We start from the raw sequence: 24,289 nt of genomic DNA, 5'->3' as shown, positions 1-24,289 counted from the left end.
CCCCCTCAGATCCTGACATGGTTCTAATGGGACCATCTCAAAAATGCACTCTTTTAAATAAAAAAAAGAATTTTGAAAGTCGCTCCATAATTAACCGCGAAAATATATATCGTCGAATATAGAACGTCCTCCTTTTTTTTTGAAGTCGGTTAAAAAGAGCTGCAATAATCATTTTTATGAATTTAACTCTTAATTAATAAAATATATTTCATCACATTTTGATTTATACATTTCTGATATATGTTAAATATATTGCAAAAATATTATTTACTGCCGATCAATAGTAAATTAACGCGTAGAATATCCAAGCCAAAATTCATCGAAAGAAATGTATCGGTTTTTAAGAGATGAAAATTGGGTTAAAACGAAATTTGTGTTGTGTGATTTATGGTTATTAGTCTGTTGCTGACATGGCTCAACACCTGTGTTAGAAAATACAGCACTATCAGCAGCGAATCTTAAATCGGTTAAAGATTTAAAAGCTTTTCGCATTATGGTATCCACTATGTTGAAAAGCAGTAGAGAGTCAATATCTCCATGGCGAGTACTGGTCCGGATTTCAAATGAATTGATAAATCATTTCGCACTTACACTCCTGATTTTTTTTATATCTATTAATATATTATTATTAGTCGTTACCGACTAACTTATAATTTGTCTCTACAGTGACTTAAAATTAGGTACTTATCTAGGAAAACCCATTGGACCTTACTTAGTCTCTAATAAAATAAAAATTAGTAGTACTTTTCAGTGTTTTTAGTTCACTTGACTACGCAACTACTCAAGATCACATGGTTTAGTTTTCTTGAGTCTGCGTTCTAGTTCAGTGCTGTCCAAGAATTGCAGTACTTTGGTGTTTACATAGGAATGGAGTCTTTCCTCATGTCTTGTCGCGATCTCTAGATTTCCTCCGTCACAGTTGGAATCCCAAGGCTCTTTTATAAGTAATTGTTGTAGCATCTGGGTGCATCCACAATACTTCTCAGGACTTCAAAATATTTGTATTATGTTGATATTATTTCTCGTAAAGCAGTCCCATAACTGAATTCCGCAGGTCCATATACGTTTTAGTATTTTTTTATATATCAGCAACTTGAAGATTCATCTCAGATTACTTAGCATTGTTACCATATGCATATGTATTATTCATAATTGTTGTGATATGATCAATTTTCTTGTTGTTGAATTCTGATTTATCTCGTTGACTTTTATTCTCTATGTCTGCTTGACTTACATAATAAATTTGAATGTATTGTTTATTGCAATTTGTAAATCGTTTTAGAATCAGCTAATATATTCCTTTTCATTTTATTCTAGTTCAAAAAGAGATACAATGCTGTCTGATACGTTAGAACATGGAATCAGCCTACAAAATTCGCCTGGTTGTCAAACGTCTTCAAAATTCTTCAGAACATTAGTTGTAATATTTATGGGTTATAAACCGGCAAATGTTGTTTTGGCACTTACCTCGTTAATTTGGTTCTTTATTTGATAAATTTGAAATTGCTGCTAATTATTGCTCTGATTGGAAATGCCGAAATCATTAGATTAGTGAAAGTCAGAATCAGATTGCATCTCTAATTAGTTACTTCGAACAGAAACGAGATAATATATTCTTTAGATGTACTAAATTGTTAAAGTAAATTATATTTGATAACACTATTTTTATTTTATTATTTTATTTAGATTAGAATTTTGTTACATGTCAAAGTCAAAATAAACTAAAACTCCGAGTTGATGAGGCAATCACGACAAAAAGCAGAGCAGATTAGATTCAAACTGTACTGATTAGTCCGAAGATACTCTAAACTTGACCTGAAAAAACTCTAAAAATAAAAAATTTGGATTTGTGGGGTTATGTTAAATCATCAAACCAATTAGTAATACAACGCTGCAAAAACGAAGTTCTACGATTAACCAATACTTATCGCTACGAAATCAAAGAAGGGCTGCACGATGACCTCTAAATCAAATGTATTTTCGAAGTTATCCAAGATTTTATTTTAATTTGGGAAATTCATTCTGATGTATTAATCCAGTATATTGTGTATTGATGCAAGTACAACAGAAGAGTAGTAATACATTAATTTATAAATTAAGTTCGTACTAAGTCTATCTAATGTGAGATCTAATTAATTAAAAAATATATGTTCTTATACACGTTCTTATACGATGATCTTTTGCAGCAACAATTTCCCACAAGTATAACGTTTTAAGAACAAAATATAATATTTTTATGACTATAAATAATAATAAAAATAGTGTCACTGTGAAAAAATTATGACTAAACGAGGAGCCATGTGTTATTAAACAGCGAGAATTTATGCATATATTCGATATTTGAATAAAACTTGAAACAATTGATCGTCGTACATCGCAGATAGCCATGAACACTTATCTTATTCATTAGCGATTAATCAACGGCAAAGGATGTTATAAATCCAACTACGTTTGTTTCTTGTTGTTCTTTTTGTGTTGAGCATCTCTAAAATGCATTAGCTAATCGACACTAATGGCTTTTTCGAATAAAAATTGAGAATTTATAGTGAATCCGATCTTCCTGCTACATAAATTGTACCAGGGCAACGTAAATATAAAAGTAGTAGGAGCGATAGTTTTATCGTCCACGACGCTATTCTAGATTTCAATAAACTACTTCGATTTAGGCCTCGTAAATAGCTATATCGTCGTTTTGAAAACGTTGCCTTTTTCGTCCGTTTGTAAAATTTTAGAGGCAACATAAAATCAACGGATCCTGTTATTTATTTCACCGACCTTCTGGGCTTTGGATCTAGAGATGCTGCTACGTGTTTACGCTTAGATTTCGCAGCAGGATCGACTGCAGCGACGGCTTTATATATTTACTGATGCGGAATGCGAGAGATGCAAATGAAATTCCCGATATAATTCTCGCCATTTTCATTTTGGCTCGTGAATAATAATAACTTTGGAGCAATTAAGGCCTTTATTGAAATGCCTTCCCCCGTGTGGCGTTTGACGGGTGGTGGGGGGATGAGCCAGGCCAGAAATGCGATTCAAAGCTAATGATATAGCAAGGATGCAGACGGAATGTTATTTAGAACGATTTTTAATATGTTTGTGTGTTATGTATGAAATTGCATTGTTATATAAAACTTGTGGACATATAATTGAAATATAGGTGTACAAGTCAAGTGAAATTGTCTCTGTTAACAATTTAATATCCATCAACGACATAACCTTCAAGTATTAGAGATTTCATATCAACGCCACATATTTTTTTCTTTTCTTCTATTCGAGTTTTGCACTAAGGACACATCATTTCGGGAACTTTTATTTTGATTATTTAATCTTAAGGAATCTACAAACCAGATAGATCGATTAACAGATCAATTGAAAATTCCATGGCCTCACACCTAGATGGCGCTACTAGATTTAAATCCATATGTTTTTTAGTTAGCCCTAACCTTCAAAGGATGCGTGTATAAATTTGACAGCTGTCGGATCATTAGTTTGTGAATTATAACATTTTGAGTGAAGTAACTTTTGTTATTGTGAAAAAAAATGGATAAAAAGGAATTTCGCGTGTTGATAAAATATTGCTTTTTGAAGGGAAAAAATGCAGTTGAAGCAAAAATTTGGCTTGATGCCGAGTTTCCGGACACTGCCCCAGGAAAATCAACCATCAAGGATTGGTATGCTAAGTTTAGACGGTGTACGCAGTGGACGCCCAAAAGAGGTTGTTACCGACGAAAACATTTAAAAAATCCACAAAATGATTTTGAATGATCGTAAATTAAAAAATGAAATAGCAGACACTCTAAAGATATCAACTGAACGTGTACAACATGTCATTCACGAATATTTGGGTATGAGGAAGCTCTGTGCAAAGTGGATGCCGCGCGAGCTCACTTTTGACCAAAAACAACGACGAGTTGATAATTCGGAGCAGTGTTTGAAGATGATCAAGCGTAATAAACCCGAGTTTTTCGTCGTTATGTGGCAAGGGATGAAATATGGCTCCATCATTTCATTCCGAAATCCAATCGACAGTCATCCGAGTGGACTGCACACGATGAACCGCCTCCAAAGCGTGGAAAAACGCAACAGACGGTTGGCATTAGACACTGTTTAAAAAAAAAAAATTATCCTACAACACTAAATACTTTTGATTCAATCCATCATCAATCCAGGAAAGTTCTTAAATGAGTCTGGTCACTTCTAATGATCTGTTGTAACTGTTTTAATTGATCTTGTCCTTGTTGGTCTATACCCTTAATATACTTCATACGATCTTCCATGATCTTAATCCATGTTTTGGGCTGCTTGTGACGCTGTTGGTTGAACAAACTATTGTACCATTCAACTGTTCATTGATTATCACATCTTAATAATATTATTAACGCTAAGCCTGAAGAAAGACAATATTACTAACAAAATTGCTGATTTGAACAAGTTTATAATCACGACGAATTAAAAGATTAATTAATTTTTTTTAAGAATATATTAGTGAATTCATACCGGATGGAAACAAAGATTATTCGCCATGGAAAGCAACTCGCAAATTTAATCCACCTCTTATTAAAAATGATCCATATGAATGGGTTAGATTCAACGATGCAAAAGCTGAATTATTCGCACGTCTTTTTTTTCTGTAGAAGTTGTCGTGGAATTAATGAGAACTGCCACGAAAAGCAATAATTATGTTGACGTACATTTTTAATGCCTATTTGAGATTGAAGCCAAACTAAGTGAATAAAGTTAATGAAAAGTTATAAAGTTATTGAAAAGACGTTTAAGGGTAAGGCATTTGGGACTAGTCCACAAGATGAGCAAACTGTTCAATAACTGCAGAATAATTGTCGAACTCAGATAAATCAAATGGATCTACGAAGTTATTCAAGATTTCGCGTTAAAACATGAAATAAATCAGCGTTCGACTAATACAAATTGGTGCTATGAGGTTTTTTCGGTTTAACTTATGTGGCACATAGATTTACATTGAACTCTTTTCCATATCATCTGAGTTAGAGTTCTAGGCGCGTTTTTTATGTAGTTGTATCCCCTGTAGGCCTAATCCACCTAATTAACAATTGTATATCCAAGTAATATATTTTACTTCCATTAGAGAGCATATTTACCTTTTACGCTTAGTTCTTGTGTCCTTCGGTACAATGTTTCCTTGTAAAGACATTTTAATATTACTGTATTTCTGGTTCGTTTGTTATGTTAATACCTTTATACAACTTTCTTGATAAAACTAAATTTAATCACTGCATTCTCCTTAATACATTTGCCATATCTGCAAAACAGTTATATTAATTATAATTTACCTTTACCACTCTCATAATCCTGTCTTAGAATTTAGAACATTTCATATTCAAATGAATAACTGAACTGTTAATTTCCAACATAACATTTTTCACAATTCAACTATTGGTCAATTTCTTCTTCAATATGTCTGATCGAGTGCATCCAATCGAAGGTATTATTAACCATTCCTGTTTTCAGCATGAATTACAATATATATCCAATGAATTATTAATAAATGTTATGAGTATTAAAACCTAATCAATTGTTATTCCAATGTTTACCTTTTTCCATCAACTTTTGTTGTCATAAAACTTTTTTTTATTATCATCTTGCCATGAGTGACCATTGGATATATTGGTCCCATTCTGAAACATCCATGTCTCATTTAAATACATAAATTGAAATAATAAGTCTTCCTGCATTTTCGTACATTATATGCTTTTAAAAATTGTATTCTTTTAAAAGCAATATCCAGAAGTTCGAACCAGTTTCCTTTGAAATAATTTTTTTCCGGATTTTTCGGTAAATTTAAGATTCTATTTTTAATTTTTTGGGATATTTCATTGGTCATGTGCATACTAATATTCAGTGCAGCTGCAATACGCTAAAAATATTTTCAATAAAAATCGCAACAAATTAATATTTAATAGTAAAAATGCTTACCTCTTTAACGAATTTTACTAGCAAGAGGGGGCCTCCATTATCTCGTCCCTGTTCAAAGTAAATTATTAGAGACGTAATCTGTTCTGTCTGGTTTCGGAATTTTTAGAGTAATAATAAGCAGCGATTTGAAATGTATCAAAATATGCAAAGCATTAAAATAACGTTTGCCGGTTTTTAACCTCTTGTCACTATTGTTTTGAAGAATTTTGCATATGTTTGACAATCGGACAACTTTGGCAGGCTAGTTCGGTTACATGTTCGAACTTATCAGACAGCATTGTATTTCTTTTTAACTAGAAATATAATGAAGGAAAATATTGTCCGATTCTAAAGCGAATTTAGAAATTGCGGCAGGCAATACATTAAACATCTTGGTGACGTATGTACAAAACTACTTTGGATAGACTATATAGACACCAAAGCGTGGTGCATTATTGACGTCGAAATAAATGGAACGGAATCGACCCAACCAAAACTTAGTTTGATTGGCTGTATCAAAATCACATACACTATACACATTTTCAACCGTCTAGGTCGCTTTTTCAGCTTTATCGAAGAAAAACTGTGAAATATAGCGTATGTTCTCTTTGTTTGTCCACCTTTGACGTGATTTCAAGTGAGTGTCAACTCGTTTTCAAATGAGTGATCAAAACTGAGTAAACTATTCACAAAACTGTGAAATGAATTTTTTCAGTAACAAATGTTATCTAATTTAAACTGATGAAACTTTTACTTCGCTTGATACAATTTACTAAAATCGTTTGTTAAAAGAATAGTGGATGTTCAATAGTTTTTTCAATATTTTAAGTATGCAAAAAGGTTTAACTGTTCAATTTACACTTTACTTTAATAAATTTTACAATTCTCTTCTACGAGATATTTAAGTCTCACATATATTATTTAAACATAACCTAACTTTGTTTTTTTTTATAAATCTTTAATGTGATGCATATGTACTATAAATTCGTTAGAATTTTATTCATTGAGTGTATTATATTTTCTTTTGCAGATGGTATACCAGATATACAGCAGTGAATTCTCTTTTGACGGATATAAAACAATTTTCAGAAGAGATGACCGCCATCGTAGAGTTAGAAAGTTGGCTGATTTATCAATACGTAGCGACAGAATGTTCAAACTGCCTGTGTAAGTACCGAACCACAATTGTGATGGCTTGCATCACCAATTAGTTATCTTTAGTTATTATGTAAATATCTATTTTAATTCCTGTCCATCTAGCTCGTTATAAATAGCAAATTCGGTTATTTTAGATCTTTTTTTGCTTATTTAAAGGGGACAAGGACATAATGAATGTGAATACGTTTAACAGTCAACTGAACATAGGAAGGGTAAATCAAAGGGTCCGGTAGAAACGATTCCACTTCAGTGGATCTGAAGTCGGGTTCTTTCAGGGAAGATTATGAAAATGGTGTGAAAGCTTTGCGTAGTTTATATATGAGTATATATTAGATGCTCGCATGTATTTTGATCAGCGATATCTCTATTAGTGAAAATACGAGGTATAATAATTTTCTATTTAGTATTATTCATCATCAATGAATATATAATATGAATTATGGAAGGTTCAAAATTCTCCAAAATTGCATTCGTTAGTTTTATTGCTCGATTTGAAGAAATTTGCTGCCCAAGCGCATCAAAAACATGGCGATGCTGCTTCGTCATATCTCAGTTGCCCGTTTTGGCTTGAATAATTTAATAGAAGTGATTTTGATGTCAATGACAACGAACAATCTGGACGGGGGGAGAGTTCGAAGACAATGAATTGCAAGCTCAAACTCTGAAAGAACTTTCAGAGATACCCGATATGGATTACCAGACAAAAAACGAGGAGTTTACTGTTGCATATTGAGACCACTGATGAAATGTGATCTACTACGACAACTCTAAGCGCAAAACAGTACAACAACAAAACTGTGTAAGCTATGACTGGCCCAGGGAAGACATCTACATCGATAACAACACAGTATATTCATGACCATCAAGTTCATACATGTTGAGATTAGCATGATGTAATATATAAATCATCAATTCACCAAATTAAACAACGTGTAGTTACATAAAAGACTAGGAATATCGAGTAATAGAGGCAAAGTCATACTCTTACATGACAGCATTGGGCCACACTTATCTGGCACACAATTGGTCATCAAATCAACATCGTTCTTTCGACACGGTATCGCCATCTTACCAGAATGATGGAAAAAAGTTATGAAACATATTTTAAGTAATATATTGTACTATTTTTTTTTAACAAAAGCCTTTGAAGTAACCTAATATGAGAATATACTAGAAAATAGAAAACCGGATTAATAGTTGTAAAAATTGCTTTATTTTCCAAGATTTTCCTTAACTTGAACATGCTCGCTTTCTACAAAAAGTGAGGTGTGAAGAACCAGAAGTCACGATAGGTAAAATGAAAGGATACGTACTTAAATTTATTGATTTTAGCGATGATCTTTGGAGTTGCTTGGAAAGGTGCATTATCTTGATGGCTATTTGTTCTTTGTTCTGTAAATCGCATCTTTTTTCTGGAATTTTGGCGTTAAATAGTACTACACGCAATTGAGTAATACTATTTCGACAAAAAAAACTGGTTTTCTAATTTGGTTCGCAATAATATGAATGTTACTGACAAAATTAATTGCAAATGGATATCTGACATTCTCAATAATGTTATTGCTGACTAACATATTGCTGCTATATTCCAAGATGATAGTGCGCCCATGCGTAGTCAAAAAGGTTCAGTCTTGGATTGAGGAGTATCACCAAGTTTAGAGATAGAGATAACATCATTGAAAGAATTGGAGGATGCTTTTTATACAAGATTCTTCTATTTAGACACTCTACGAGCCTATTGTGCGATGAATTGCAGCTGTTTCAAGAGCAAATCTGTAATAATTATTATTCAATACATGCATACTATATATAGCCCGTTTAAAGGATAACAGTTAATAGAACATTCTAAATGTAAAGGTAGTTGTATCCTTGTGCGAAAATAGAAATTCTAGAAAATAATTTTCGTTCTGTTTTATCCACGGAGGGCCACACGGCTACTTGGGCCATGAAACAGTTTTTAACCATTTTCATAAAACTGAATACTACATGAATTAAGAGTAAAAAAAAAAGAAAATAAATCTAGCCATTTTTTAAACAAATGATAGGCAATTAAAAATGGATCACGTAAGACAATGACATACGAAAAAGATTGTGACCGATATCCGGAGAAGCGTTCCCAAACGGTTGCAAAGACCGTACTAATGCCAAGTAATGGCTCTACTGTCAAAAATTAATATGATTGTTGTAGGCGATTAAAAAACTATGAAAATAGGAAAAGTGTTGTCTTTTACCACGAAAACCGAAATTACTTTTTCTTCGGCTAATTGGTTTAACTAGACAGAGCTCGAAGAGTTCGGTTTTATGAAGTGTTTTTTTAAGTGTAATGTAAGTAGTGTTTAAATCGCATTGTATATTGCTAACCAATTTCATGTTGATGTCTCACTTCATTCAATTCATTTTCCAGTATTTCAAGGAAATGACACAAATATGTTTTTCAGTGCATTGAAAATGTCTGAAAAAACTTATGGCAACCAATGCTCCATTGATTTCAACATGCATTATTCGCTGATGATCCATGTAGAACGTATTGGGAGTATAAGAAACAATTTCCAATTGCTTGAAGAACATGGGAATGATCAAAAAGCTTGGATATTTTATGCCGCATGAATTAAAATCAAGAGGCATTGAAAGGCGTTTGATCATGTGTGAAATGCAGCTTCAACGACAAAATCGGATTTTTTTTGTATCGTATTGTTACTGGTGATGAAAAGTGTATCAATTACGTTAATCCAAAACGAAAAAAATCATGGGGACCTCTTGTTCTACCCGAAAAATGGCCGGAATACGAGCATAATAACGTTATTCTTCAGCATGACAACGCTCGACCACATGTTGCAAAACCGATGAAAACATACTTATTTAAAATATTAAAACGGGAAGTGTCCTGTGAACTGTCTAAGCAGAGCTTTACTTCATATGTAGATACCAAAAAATGGGTTGATTAGTGGATACCCTCAAAAGATGATCGTTATTTCGATATGGAATCCGTAAATTTCCTGAAAGATGGGAAAAAGTAACGGCTATCAATGAACAATATTTTCACTAAAATACATTGTACTAATTTTTCACAATAAAGCTTCATATTTAAAAAAAACTAATTTATAGTCTCAAATAAAATTGAAATTAGTCTCTCCTAACCCTATATATTCCATTCAGATTGTCAGACCTTGAACTTATATAAAATTCAATCCATGGAATAATAAACCTATTTGTATGATTATAAATTAAAATTGACTTTTGCGAGTACGTATCATTGGGACCGCAAAATTTATCGCGGCTGGCTGTGGTCAGGATATCTTCTCACTTTGTTTATTATTGACCAGTACATATATAGTATAACATATATTTTCATTTAATTTTTTGGTTATTTTGAGTTTTATTATTATTTTTCTTTTTTTTTATAGAGTATTGTAAGCTTTTTGTAGACCCATCTCCCCACCTCTTTCACCAAAATACGAACCACACAATAGATACACTCTTGTTTTTGTTTTGGTTTTTATTTGTTCAGTTGCAACGGAAATTCCCAATATTAGGTAAGTTAAATTATTTCATTGTTTTAATTTGGGTGAACGGTCGTGTGTATGAGAGAGAAGTTTTGATTGTGAATAAAGACAACGAGAGAGGAAGTACAACTGCGTAGATGACCAGATGTCCTTTATCGGTTTAAAAAGAAAAATATAGGAAACTGTTTTAGATAATGAACTGTTATGACACTCCTACATTGCTGTTAAGCCAAAATGTAACAAAAGCAGATAAAAATACGTCGGTTGCTGTGTATCCTGAATAGAAAAGTTTAACTCATTTTTAGTTTAGAACTAGAAATTTATATATCTATATTATTAAAAGTTTGAAAGTTATAAAAAATAATCTGATATCCATCATTGAAAGTTTATAATAGAGGAAATTTAATTACATTTGCGAAAATATTCATCATTATCCAATGTTTCCAAACAAGATTCTAATTCTGAAGAATCATCACGTGCGCAAAAGGATTTGCATTTGCAACGCTGCCAGTTACTGCAAATTATACGTATATTTAAAGAATATAATATAAATAAAATATATTATATTGAATTCACAAACTAACCTAATAATTTCGTTGACATTCAAGTTAAAACATTTTTTGATAGATTATCTCCTTGATAGAAAAATGAATATAAAGAACCTTTTATACACATCTTTCATTTAAAAATAATTTTGAAAGGAAAAAAGAATAAAATAAAAGAATATGTAATTATTTTACATTATATAAACATTACAATAACAAACCAAAGTTATAATTCTGGTTAATTATTCATATGTTTAAACAGTATAATAAATATTCTCGAATTCACAAATTAATCTAAAATCTCCTTTGAAACTCAAGTGTAAATCTAACTACGTTTACTGTTTATTATTTTAAATTTATATATCATGTCTAAGTTATTTAACCCTTTATAAACATATTTAATTTTAAAAGAAAAAAGAGAAAATAAAACAGTATGTAAGATAACAAATATAATGTATTTATCAAAAAATAAATAACATTAAATATAATGTAATACCTTCACTATTTCTTCATCGAATATGTTCGACATGCAAAAACAATATGGATAACCCTCTTAATTCATTCAATGCAAACAAAGAGTGCAATTCAAATCCATATGCATTAAATTCGTGTTTTAACTCTTCATATTGTCCTTCATTCATTATAATTAACATAAAATATTCTTCTTTCCTTTAAAGTAGGGTAGATATCCAGAAACTGAGATTGTGGCTTATATAACAACACAATCCTGTAACAGGTCAATTGAAAAATCTCCGGACTGACACATAGATGGCGCTACCAGAATTAAATCCATATGTTTTCTAGTTAGCCCCAATCCTCAAAAGATGCGTGTCTAAATTTAACAGCTGTGGGATCATTAGTTTATGAAGCAACTTTTGTTATTGTGAAAAAAATGGATAAAAAGGAATTTCGCGTGTTGATAAAATATTGCTTTTTGAAGGGAAAAAATAGAGTTGAAACAAAAACTTGGCTTGATGCCGAGTTTTCCGACACTGCCACAGGAAAATCAACCATCAAGGATTGGTATGCTAAGTTTAGACGTAGTGAAATGAGCACCGAAGACGGTGAACGCAGTGGCCGACCAAAAGAGGCTGTTAACCGACGAAAACCTTAAAAAATCCACAAAATGATTTTGAATGACCGTAAATTGAAATTAAATGAAATAGTAGACACTATAAAGATTTGAACTGAACGTGTACATCATATCATTCACGAATGTTTGGGTATGAGGAAGCTCTGTGGAAAGTGGATGCCGCGCGAGCTCACTTTTGACCAAAAACAACGACGAGTTGAAAAAAGCGAAATAAACCCAAGTTTTTGCGTCAATATCTGACAATGGATGAAACATGGATCCATCATTTCACTCCGAAGTCCAATCGACCAAGTCATCCGAGTGGATTGCACACAATGAACCCGCTCCAAAGCGTGGGAAGACGCAACAGTCGGCTGGCAGCGTTATGGCGTTTGTATTTTGGGATGCGCGTGGAATAATTTTCATTGACTAGATCGAAAAAGGAAGGACCATCAACAGCGACTATTATATAGCATTATTGGACCGTTTGAAGGACGAAATCGCCGAAAAACGGCCGCATTTGAAGAAGAAGAAAGTGCTGCTTCACCAAGATAATGTACCGTGTCACATGTCAGTGAAAACGGTGGCAAAAATCCATGAGTTGGGCTTCCAATTGCTTCCTCATCCACCGTATTCTCCAGATCTGGCTCCCAGCGACTATTTCCTGTTCTCAGATCTGAAAAGAATGCTCGCTGCGCAGAAAATTTCATCGAATGAAGAGGTGATTGCCGAAACTGGGGCCTATTTTAAAGCAAAGGACAAATCGTACTACAAAAATGGCATCGAAAAGTTGGAGGGTCGCTATGATCAGTGTATCACCCTTGAAGGAAATTACGTGGAATAAAAAAAAACTAATTTTGCCAAAAAAAAAATGTTTTACTATGGTAGGCCAGGGTCTTTTCAATTGACCTGTTATATTATATAATGAATATTAGGTAAATCTGATATTTCCTGCTGCTGCTGTTTAAATTATCTGGGGTTTGAATATAGCATCCATTGGTACATTCTTTTTGATAAACTTTATTAATCCATAATTGTTTACATTCAAATTTAAAAGTGGTTATTTTTACCAAAATAGAAACCCCAACCTTAAGAAACGAGGATTTAGTTGTTCTTTCTATATAATCTTTCCAGGTCTCAAAATCTTTAAGCGAGCCAAATTTCAGTGCTTTATGTTAAGAAGAAGACTATCAGGGAGAAATATTCTAAGTTAACTGTTAATTAATATTTTACATTAATTAAATGATATTTTAAATGAAAAAACAACCCTATGATTTATAACTTATATTGATAAAAGCTTATATTAATAATTTGTATTTCATTTTTTTTTAGATTAAATTAACTTGGAGTATTACTTTTTATTTAATCTTAAACTATATGAAAATGACCATAATTCATTTTACTAACTTTTTTCCTATTGGATGTGTATATCTAAAAGTGTATATGTATATGTATGAACAACAAAGACAAAAATTTAGATAAGATAACAGTCTAAATAAATAGTTTCAAGTATTTTAAATCGTTTTGTTATTGCATTTTACGTATTTTATCGTGTGATACAGTTTGCGTTTATTTTCAGTCATGACCGAGAGCGCTTTCAAAGCCAGAGACATCGGCCTCAGGGCCCAAAAGAAAATCCTCAGCCGAATGGCGGGCAAGAACATCGCAAAAGTGTTTATTGACGATATAACGGCCTCTCTTTTAGATAATTTGTACAGATTAGCCAAGCAATACGTAAGTTCTCGTAACGCTCATCCGGCCTGTACTTACTAACCTCGTTCTTCTTCATTTCTCCAGTCCAATAACAAGAAGGAAGCCGAGAAACTAATCAAAAACATCATCAAAATAGTAATCAAGCTGGGCGTGTTGCACAAAAACAATCTGCTGAGTGAGGACGACTTGAAACAGGCTGAAAAATTCAAAAACAAGTTTAGGATGGCAGGTAAACATCAACATTGTTTTTTTTTGCTAATTTTCAAGGCAAGATGAAAGTCATTTCGGTTTTGTCGTGTGAAATAAAATTAGTTTTCTTTATATACGATTTATAAAATTAATCAGTCTTGCTTTTTTATGTTTAATTTGATGTTTTAAAATCTTTGTTTTAATTTTATAACTTTCAACATATTTAACACAATATTTCCAGTATCTATTGGCTGTAAGGTTAATGTTGAAGTGGTATTTTGATATAGTAAATTCCATAGTTTTGATATTTGATTGTTAGTAGTCAAATTGTATCTGCCGCTATTAATAATTCATTTGTTATTTACACATTAAGAATGAACTGCATTGAAATAGCATTTTTAACCTTCGTTACGTTTCCTGTTTCATTCACTTTTTTTTTTCATTAAACACTGGTAGGAGCTTATTGTGATGACGTTCCGCCATATCTTAGGTGTTGATATTTTGATCATTTTAATGATAAATTAACATTATTCTAGGCAACGAAAGAATTTGAAGATATCAAAATGCAACTATTTTTGAACATAAGCTTAGTACTAGTTAACGAATTAACAGTTCCAAAACGAAATTCAAAAGGATTTTTATTCGATAAGTTCCTGTTCCCACTGATATAAAATGCCCATAAACGAAAAAAATCCTATAAGAACCATTTCTTGACCTGATATTAGGTTTCACTTAAATTTCACTGATTTTTCGCCAGATTTATCTCTCATTAAAAACGAACTTCATCCTGGAAATATTGATGGGAAAAGTAGGAGGACCCATCGGCCCTATCTCAGTCTCTGGTGAAATAATGTTTATACATATCACTACACAACACTGCAAAAGATCAGATGGTTTGATTCTTTTGAGTCTGTGTCTTGCTCTGGTGATATCCAAAAGTTGCAATACTTCAATATTCTCATGAGAATGAAGTCTTTCCCCATGCCCCCTTGCAATTTTCTTGATTTCTTGATTGGCTGTAGGTATCTGGTCTCGGTCTCGATGTAGGTAGTCAGTCCTGTAGTATTTGGGTGCACCCACAATACTTCTCAGGACTTTATTCTGAAAAATTTGTATTTTGTTTATGTTACCCTTTGCAGAACAACCCCATAATTGAATTCCATATGTCCATATAGGCCTTCAATATTTGCTTATGTAATAGCAATTTATTATGTACTGATAATTGTGATTTTCTTCCAATTAGACAATACATTTTCCTATATTTCAATCTCAGTTCTTTTCTTTTCTTTTTTTTTTCTTTCTTTATATATTCCTTCCAGCAAAGTTTTACATCAAGATTCATTCCGAGATATTTAGCGCTGTTGCTATATGGAGTGATGGTATTATTTAATGTTATTGGTGCTTGTACGGTCTGATTGTAGGTGAACTGCACATGCTCAGATACTTTCGTAAATTTATTTTCCAAGCTTGTGTCCAATTATTTATATTGTCACTTGCCTGTTGTAATTTTCGTATGGCTTCTTCACTATTACCTCCGACAGCTATAATCGCAGTATCATGGGCAAATGTAGCCATCGTAATATTCTCCATTTGTGGTATATCACAAGTGTTGAGTAGATAAAGCATTGGCCCTAGTATACGTCCTTGTGGTACACCTGCTTTAGCTTCTTTTATTGTAGAGTAAGCTTATTCTTGTTTAGCTCTAAACATTTCGGCTGTAATGTATGATTTAATAATTCGGTGTGTTGTTTTGTAACATTTTCTGTAGTTTATGAATAAGGCCTTCATGCCAACAAACGAAAAAATCCTATAAGAACTGTAAGGAACAAACAAACTTTATCGAAGGCTTATGCTACATCTAAGAATATGGCTGAGCATACTTTTTTACTTTCGTGAGCACATGTGAATGTGATCCTGAGAAAAAAATATCGGGCATTGAGGCGATAAAATCGTCATAGATTCATGATCATGATGGTAGACCTAAGCCTCATCCATAACGAAACGATTCAAAAGAAAATGTGTTGTTAACTGTTTTTTGCATTACATGGCACACATCCTTATTAAACCTAAAGTTCTCTTTAAGTATTGCTCACTATGTATAGTAAAAATGCTTAAAGCTTCTACTAAACTTGTCGCGGTTACGTTCTCGCTTACATTGATCACCAAGGCTTAAATGGGCCAATTTACTAATTGAAAATTGTATTTGAAAGGCTAGATTTCACCTTCCAATTTTTTTATTTCATGCCAAACCTTATAGGCTTCTAGTACAGATCTTTCAGAGCATTACGCTTTGTTTTGCGACGGTTAAAACGAGTGATCGGTGAAATATGTGATCTTTCAGACTTCGAAAGATGAAGACGAAAGAATAAATTGGTACTCGGTTAGCGTCTGGAACGAAAACAGCTCAATTATTTAACATTTCACGAGCGACAGTATCCACGGTAATGATAACATACATAAAAATGGTAAAATATCATCGCCAAAGAGGAATAGTGGGCGAAACTCAAAGTTAACTGACAGAGGCCAACATTAAAAGGGGTTGTGACCAAAAAACATAATGCTACCTCGATAAAAATACAGTAGAAGTCAACACTCGGGTTTATGTATGGGAACCTCAAAAGAAGCCTACGCTGGATTGTCAGCTTCATACAGTTAAACCTGGGGGAGTTTCCGTTATGATTTAGGCGACAATATCTTAGACTTCAACTAGCCCTCTCATTTATATCACTGGCCGAATTACAGTGAATGAATATCTCGACATCCTCAATGATAACATTCTTACTATGACCAGCATATTGCTGCCAGACGCTACTATATCCTAATATGATAATGCGCCCATACACAGCAGAAAAGGTCAGTCTTAGTTTGAGAAGAATTCAGGAGCTGATAAGGTCATTGCCACATCGAACTTTTCATAGAGTAAATAGTGCTGCATTTACAGAAATATGACCAGATGATATGATTAGATGGCGCCAAGCCTGGTGAATATATCGCGCACAAGAAAACTTTCCATTCAAATTCAAGAGGATCTTCTGAGCAACGGTAACAACGTGAGATCGACAGTCGTTATGCATGACTTGCTTATTACTGCTTAGTTCAAGAGTTCTACTGATGCATAAAAAATATTCCCATTTGGTCTAAACATTTAAAAATTGCTTTTTAGGTGATTAACTAAGATGCAAGCTCCTTTTGCGTTGAGTCCTACTGCCGTTACTTGTTAAATATGAGACACTTTTCTTTTAATTTTATTCTAGTTAAAAAGAGATATTATGCTGTCTGATAGGTCCAAACATGTAACCGAATCAACCTATAATATTCGCCCGATTGTCAAATGGCTGCAAAATTATTTAAAATATATTCTAGATCTGACAATGTCAATAAAATTACCAGGTTAGGGTGATATTCGAAGCTGACATAATGGTAGATAATTTAATATGTTCAATAAAACAGCCAATGCACGTCATCGCCGTTAAACACCACTGTAAAAACGTAAAATCACTTTTAAGCTCGAGCCATTTCTCTTTCTTATTTTATTAAATTATCATAATTCTAAAAAAAGAGACAGAATGAAGTCTGATGAGGCCGAACATGTAACCAAATTAGTCTATAAAATTTGCTCTGTGTCGGTACTGGTCGACACCGTTGTTTTATGTAAATGTAAATATAATAAAACAACTCTAACCTACAAACTATTGTGACTGTTTAATTCACTGTACTTCAAGTCCTTCTATAAATACGTATTCGATGTACTATAATGTTAAAATAAATTATATTTTATAACGTTATTTTTATCTCATTATTTTATTTATATTAGTATTTTGTTGTCAGAGTCAAAATAAACGAAAACTTAATTTTGATGCGACAACGTTGCATTATACATTTTGATGACGTGCGTTGCTTATTGGAAGAACTATAATAAAACAACTCTAACCTGAAAACTAATGTAGTCATAACTGTCGTCCAAGTCCTTAGAATAATATACGCGTTTAATGTACTATAATGTTAGAATAAATTATATTTGGTAACATTATTTTTGTTTCATTATTGTATTTAAATTAGAGTGTTGTTATATGTTACCGGCAAAATGAACTGAAACTGTAAGTTGATGCGGCAACATTGCGGCGTTTCATAAATTTAAATGACGCGAGTTCACTGTTTTATTGAACTGATTATACATTGTAAATATATTAATCATTAATTTATCCTTTTTTTGTAGGAATGACCATCATATCTTTCTACGAAGTAGATTTTAGTTACGACCGTAACTACCTAGTCCAAGCGTTGGACGATTCTCAAAAAATCCTCCAGTCCATCATATCAAAACACTTGACCGACAAATCGTTGAGTCGCGTCGAGAGCGTGTTCTCCTTCTTCGGAAACGAGACCTTCCTGGATGCCATCTTCAAGCGCGACAGCGAATATCGGGAAGCCTTAGGCCGAGTGGTGGCAGATCTGAACAAGGCCATCGAGAACGGGGACCTTTGAGCCCTGACGACCAACCATACGACGACACAGGGTGCTTCAGCAAGTTCCCAATTATTTTCCATTGATTTTTGTGATTTGTTCTTGTTGCGTACGAATTATGTTTTTGTTTTATGTTTAAATCGTACTAGTACTAGTCCAAGACCTTTAGAAGGTAGTTTAGTGAATGTTTTTCGTAAGTATCTAGTTTTCTTGGGAAATACTAAACGCGACGGCTCATATGGGAGGTTGTTCTAAAACGTGTAGTTTACGGAAACCACGGTGATAAAAGGAAAAAGGAACAAAAATGAAAAATACGCTTCACAAAGGTGCTTTAAGACATTGTTCTATTTAAAAAAAGACCATAGCGACATATCTTGCCCTTTTTTTCTTGTCACGAATATTGCGTGTCAGTATCAACGCTCCTGTACCTGTTCTTGCCTCCAATTCAGAAATAAATCTCAACATCAAACAAACCTAGGTTCCTAAACTAACAAATTTTAAACTAAAACAGAAGGGGCGTTATACGGGCCCGCACCTTTAAGTTTGCCTTTTTGAAACAGTAGCTAGACTCTTTATGTTATTGTAATGCACCTAAGACTAAAAATTTACAGTCCATTGTTGTAAAATTGTTTTTGTTTTCGAATAGAAAATTAATAGTGTGATTAGCAATAATATCGTGTCTCTTCGTGTACATTCAACAAATACCATGTTCGTCTGTATGTTTACATAATATCCTTTCTGTATTTTCAGTCGATTTATTAGAATTAATAGGGTGTTAAAAGGGGGAACAAAACTAGTTCTGATTTCAGTGCATTCGATGTTCGGTGGCGCGGATTAAATCTGAGAAGTTTACCAAGAATTTACGACAATAAAAAAAACGAGAAGTGCGCCACCGACTTTTGACAAAAAAAAACCAAATCGAAACGTTTCCTTAGCGTTTAATGATACAAATTTATTAATACATATCTTTCGTTACATTAAAAGTATTAAAATTATAGGTACAAATGTATTTTTGCACTTTAAAACTAGAAGATGTTTTATAAAATGAAAAAAGAAACGACCACAATATACATACATACATACATAGGTCTGACTTGAGTGGGAATGGCAATACTGCCCAATGCACTTTAGACTGGTGGCGAAAATTCTATTTAAGTCAGACACGATATGAAGAATTTATCTCGGCCTTATATATTCCGAAAATACCTTTTTTATTGCGCTTCGAAAAAGCTTGCGTACCTTATGCATATTCATAAGGTAATATCGTTTTCTTTCACAATGCGAATAATTATATTTTTGAGTCAACTTTGATGTTAATGTAATGATTCTTGCCTTTGTTTTAGAAAATGATGCGTTGTTGCATCAAGTAGACTTTTTTAGACGTTTGTTTATGTCTTTCAGTCTTTCCATGACATTTGATTTTAGTTATGTGTAGAATATCGAATTTTTGCCCCATTGTGACAATTTATTTAAAAGATATTGACCAGTATAATTCTCACTTGTTTGTAAATGTTATATATATTTTTTAGTGTTAAGATTTCTAGTGTCTTGTGCTTTGCAATATATAAATCTTATGTATATTGAGTTTCCTTGAATAAAACTATTATTGATATTAAGTTATTTATTGAACTTTAAATAAATGTTATACAAAATGTGAACTGTGTATTTTTATATTTACTATTAATTTGAAAGGTGCTATATTTTAAGCTCCGGAATCACTCAACTGAAATGTCGATGTTTTTGGTCATAATTTTCTTCAGACCATTTTATCATTTGTGCAAAACACTTTTTAAATAATTATCTATCATGTTGGAATCTAAAATAATGACAAATTTATATATAAATAAAATAATATAAATGTATATATTTTAATGGAGAAGCTTTATAGGTGAGAAAATATAGAATAATTGCGAGGAAGGTAGCAAAAACAATAATTTCGTATCCTAATTATTGCAGTCGAGTAACATTTACCAGGAATAGAGCTGAAATATGTAGTTTATGGTAAAGCACACTTTGTAAATATATTTCACAATTGTTATTTAGTCACAAATTTACTGTGCCATAACTTTCTTTATATTTATTATTAACAATGTTAAAGAGAAAACAACCTGTGATTCAGAAACGAGCAGTATTCCACTACGTTCCGGTAGATATGGTGGCAACAAATCAGTTACAATTGCGGAAATGACAATCATTATTGCGAGGCATTAAAATACAGCAGTGAATTTACTGGTTTATGTTGTATAGGTGAAAAAATAAAATTGGGAAAGATTCTAACCACTTCTTCTATTAAAAATATAATAGTTGTTTCTCAATGAAGTTATTTGGCACAACGTATATTATACAAGACAATTTTCAAAGTATTATATCATAAAAGTTTTTTGGTAACAAAATTTGTACCAGATGCAGATAATTCTTACAAATTTATTTTGTGGGCAACCCGTATACGAAGGTTGACAAGCGTTGTACTCACAATCCAACAGTGAAGCGAACTATTGCCCAAGAACTACAACGCTTTATTTATCTGGCGAGCGATGAAATGGAACTCATTTCTCGCACAGCAAAGACTAGATGGCCCCCCTACTTTCTGGCGTGTCTCCAAATGCGTCGTGGGGAAGACGCACAAAGTCATCCCCTCCCTGAAGTCAGCGGTTACAGGAAATTTCGCAGTCACTGATCAAGAAAAAGTCGAGCTCCTCGTAGAGACCTACGTGGCTCAGATGAAATGCCTCCCACCCGTAGAGAACACTAAAGCTAAAGACAACAACACTGTCATCAACGAATCCAACTCCATCAAAAGACCAATAACCCCAGCCTTTCTTCTCAACCATTTCGTGTCTCTAAAGTCTCTACAAACTATGATCGGCAAACTTCAAACCAAAAAATCTCCAGGTTTCGACGGAATATCGATTACCCAGTTAAAAAAGCAAACATCATTAACTCCATCATGAGGCTGCAACATTTACCGGCCTTTTAGAAACACGAACATATAACGGTTATTTGTAAGAAAGCGAAATCATCTCCATTTGACTACAGGCCCATCAGCCATCTAAGTGCCATTTCGTAGCTTGCCGAGAGGGCAATACACTACGCTCTCAACTCTTTCACAAAGGAAAACAACATCATTCCTGATGAAAAATTCGGCTTTCGCGCTCACCACTCATCTGTCCATCAGGCTATCCGTCTAACGGCACACATCCATCACGCTCTTGATCAACGTAAAAAGCTTGGAGCAGTCCTTATGGATCTAACCAAAATCTTTGACAAGGTTTGGCACGACGGTTTGATCGCAGAATGCGTGGGGTTAGGCCTCCCAGAAGACCTAACCGCTCTCATCAAGTCCTATCTATCGGACGGATATTTCCAGGTCAAGATCAGGAAAACACTTTCCAGTCGAAAACAAATCGATGCTGGCTCAAGGTTCACCGCTGGCCACAGCTTTATTTAACCTCTTTATTTCAGATCTGCCGAGAAAAGAGCACATTGACGTCGCGTTTTACCCTGACGACACTGCTTTCTTCACGGCCACCAGGTTCGAAGTTAGAATTCATGAACGTTTACAGAAGCAGCTCGATCATGCAGTCAAGTGGTTCAAATTCTGGATGTTGCAAATCAACCCCCTGAAAACCCATGCCATCATTTTCCATAAGAAGGCTTCAAGTTTTCGAAAATAAGCTCCTCGGGAGAATCTTAAACGCCATGGTTTTTCAGAAATAATCAAATTCATAGGGAAACTGACACTCCAGAAATCAAGTACTTCATATCTCAATCATTCCACAAACAACAACTCAGCTCAAGTTCTTCTGAAAACGCACTTGTTCGCGAGCTGGTCGACATGCTGGGAGCTTAGCACCGCGTCACCGCTAACCTCACCCCTTTTCCAGGCTGATACGACCTCATCCGTCGCTGCAGTCATAACTTTTGCCCCCATACGACAGTATCCAGTCGTGTGTTAACTCAAGTTCGCAAATCAATATAGTCGCTGGGTCCTCGTGCCCAATAACAACTGTCCTATCAGCGCGTAGCGACCCACATGGGTCAACTGTGAGGCGGTTTCGGTTTAGTGTATTGGTAAGCCCAGAGGCAGTCCCACACAACCCAGTCCAACTTGTCAGTCCAGGGTAAGTCTCCGCGACCAGGTATGCATCATGCATTCCACCGTCTAGTTGGAACATTGTTGCAAGTGACTAATGATATAGATCTATGTATATGAACTAGAAAATGAGAGCAATCAACTGTATGGTAGTTTTAAAATAACCCAAAAACAACAAAAGTTGTTAGCGCTTAATGCACTTGATACAGGTCAACAGGTCAATTGAAAAGTCCCCGGCCTGCCATAGCAAAACACATTTTTTTTTTGGCAAAATTTTTTTTTTTTATTCAACATAATTCCCTTCAAGGGTGATACACTGATTACAGCGACCCTCCAAATTTTCGATACCATTTTTGTAGTACGATTTGAAAAAGATTGCTTCAAAATAGGCCTCCGTTTCGTCGATCACCTCTTCATTCGACGAACATTTCTTCCCAGCGAACATTCTTCTGAGATCTGAGAACAGGAAATAGTCGATGGGGGCCGTATCTGGAGAATTCGGTGGATGAGGAAGCGATTCAAAGCCTAATTCATGGATTTTTGACACGGTGCATTGTCTTGGTAAAGCAGCACATTCTTTTTCTTCAAATGCCGCCGTTTTTCCGCGATTTCGTCCTTCAAACGGTCCAATAACGCTATGTAATAGTCGCTGTTGATGGTCCTTCCTTTTTCAAGGTAGTCAATGAAAATTATTCAATGCGCATTCCAAACAGACGCCATAAACTTGCCAGCCGACTGTTGCGTTTTCCCACTCTTTGGAGCGGGTTTCGTCGTGTGCGGTCCACTCGGATGACTGTCGATTTGACTTCAGAGTGAAATGATGGAGCCATATTTCATCCATTGTCACATATCAACGCAAAAGCTCGGGGTAATTAAGCTTGATCATCTTCAAACACTGCTCCGAATCATCAACTCGTCGTTGTTTTTGGTTAAAAGTGAGCTCGCACGGCACCCACTTTGCACAGAGCTTTCTCATACCCAAATATTCGTGAATGATATGATGTACACGTTCAGTTAATATCTTTAGAGTGTCTGCTATTTCATTCAATTTCAATTTACGGTCATTCAAAATCATTTTGTGGATTTTTTAAATGTTTTCGTCGATAGCAACCTCTATTAGGCGTTCACTGCGTTCACCGTCTTCGGTGCTCATTTCACCATGTCTAAACTTAGCATACCAATCTTTGATGGTTGATATTCCTGGATGCAGTGTCCGGAAACTCAGCATGAAGCCAAATTTTTGCTACAACTATATTTTTTCTCTTCAATTCGTATTTTTTCTCTCCAAAAATCAATATTGTGTCAACACGCGAAATTCCTTTTTATCAATTTTCTTTCACAATAACAAAAGTTACTTCACTGAAAATGCTATAATTCACAAACTAATGATCCGACATCTGTCAAATTTATACAAGCATCTTTTGAGGGTTAGGGCTAACTAAAACAGATATGTGTCAGGTCGGGAACTTTTCAATTGACCTGTTAGTTTGATTCGGCGTTTAAGATCGAATGTGGTTGACTTTTATGTCTGTGTTTTTTATCTAATTATCTACATTAAAGTTATCATCATTAATTCATCATCTAACATTTCTGTTTCTGCAGACGCTTTTGATGGTTT

General features: G+C 33.9%; 1 protein-coding gene and 2 long non-coding RNA genes across 8 annotated transcripts in view; 1 reads left to right on the top strand and 2 right to left on the bottom strand.

Annotated features, from left to right (window-relative positions):
- The window catches only part of sigmar (Tumor necrosis factor alpha-induced protein 8-like protein sigmar), a 41,859-nt gene extending 21,623 nt beyond the window's left edge, over positions 1-20,236 (top strand). For 4 of the 5 annotated variants that reach the window (XM_076402042.1, XM_076402041.1, XM_076402039.1 and 1 more), the window contains exons 2-5: positions 6,965-7,101; positions 13,792-13,946; positions 14,010-14,154; positions 18,331-20,236. In XM_076402042.1, coding sequence (XP_076258157.1) covers positions 7,029-7,101; positions 13,792-13,946; positions 14,010-14,154; positions 18,331-18,599 — 642 coding nt within the window. In that variant the 5' untranslated portion in view covers positions 6,965-7,028 and the 3' untranslated portion in view covers positions 18,600-20,236. Of the gene's footprint in view, positions 1-6,964; positions 7,102-10,497; positions 10,626-13,791; positions 13,947-14,009; positions 14,155-18,330 lie in introns of those variants that run through there. The other variant, XM_076402044.1, reaches the window with a different exon arrangement.
- Positions 1-22,846, bottom strand: part of LOC143195138 (uncharacterized) — a 110,336-nt gene extending 87,490 nt beyond the window's left edge. Inside the window, exons 1-2 of one of the 2 annotated variants that reach the window (XR_013005480.1) lie at positions 22,474-22,846; positions 22,337-22,416 (exon numbers count right to left, since the gene is read on the bottom strand). This is a non-coding gene — a long non-coding RNA (uncharacterized LOC143195138). Of the gene's footprint in view, positions 1-22,336; positions 22,417-22,473 lie in introns of those variants that run through there. The other variant, XR_013005478.1, reaches the window with a different exon arrangement.
- LOC143195137 (uncharacterized) lies at positions 4,158-14,073 on the bottom strand. The gene is made up of 4 exons (XR_013005477.1): positions 13,987-14,073; positions 5,956-6,003; positions 4,871-5,896; positions 4,158-4,705 (listed from the first exon to the last, which is right to left on the bottom strand). It is a non-coding gene; the product is annotated as an uncharacterized LOC143195137 (long non-coding RNA).
- Positions 22,847-24,289: the final 1,443 nt, after the last annotated feature.

Source organism: Rhynchophorus ferrugineus, unplaced genomic scaffold (assembly GCF_030347505.1).
Source record: "Rhynchophorus ferrugineus isolate W39M unplaced genomic scaffold, kcgeb_rfMv2 rfM4, whole genome shotgun sequence".
NCBI lineage: Eukaryota > Metazoa > Arthropoda > Insecta > Coleoptera > Curculionidae > Rhynchophorus > Rhynchophorus ferrugineus.
The sequence above is the reverse complement of the archived record's forward strand: the minus strand, read 5'-3'. Positions and strand labels throughout refer to the sequence as shown.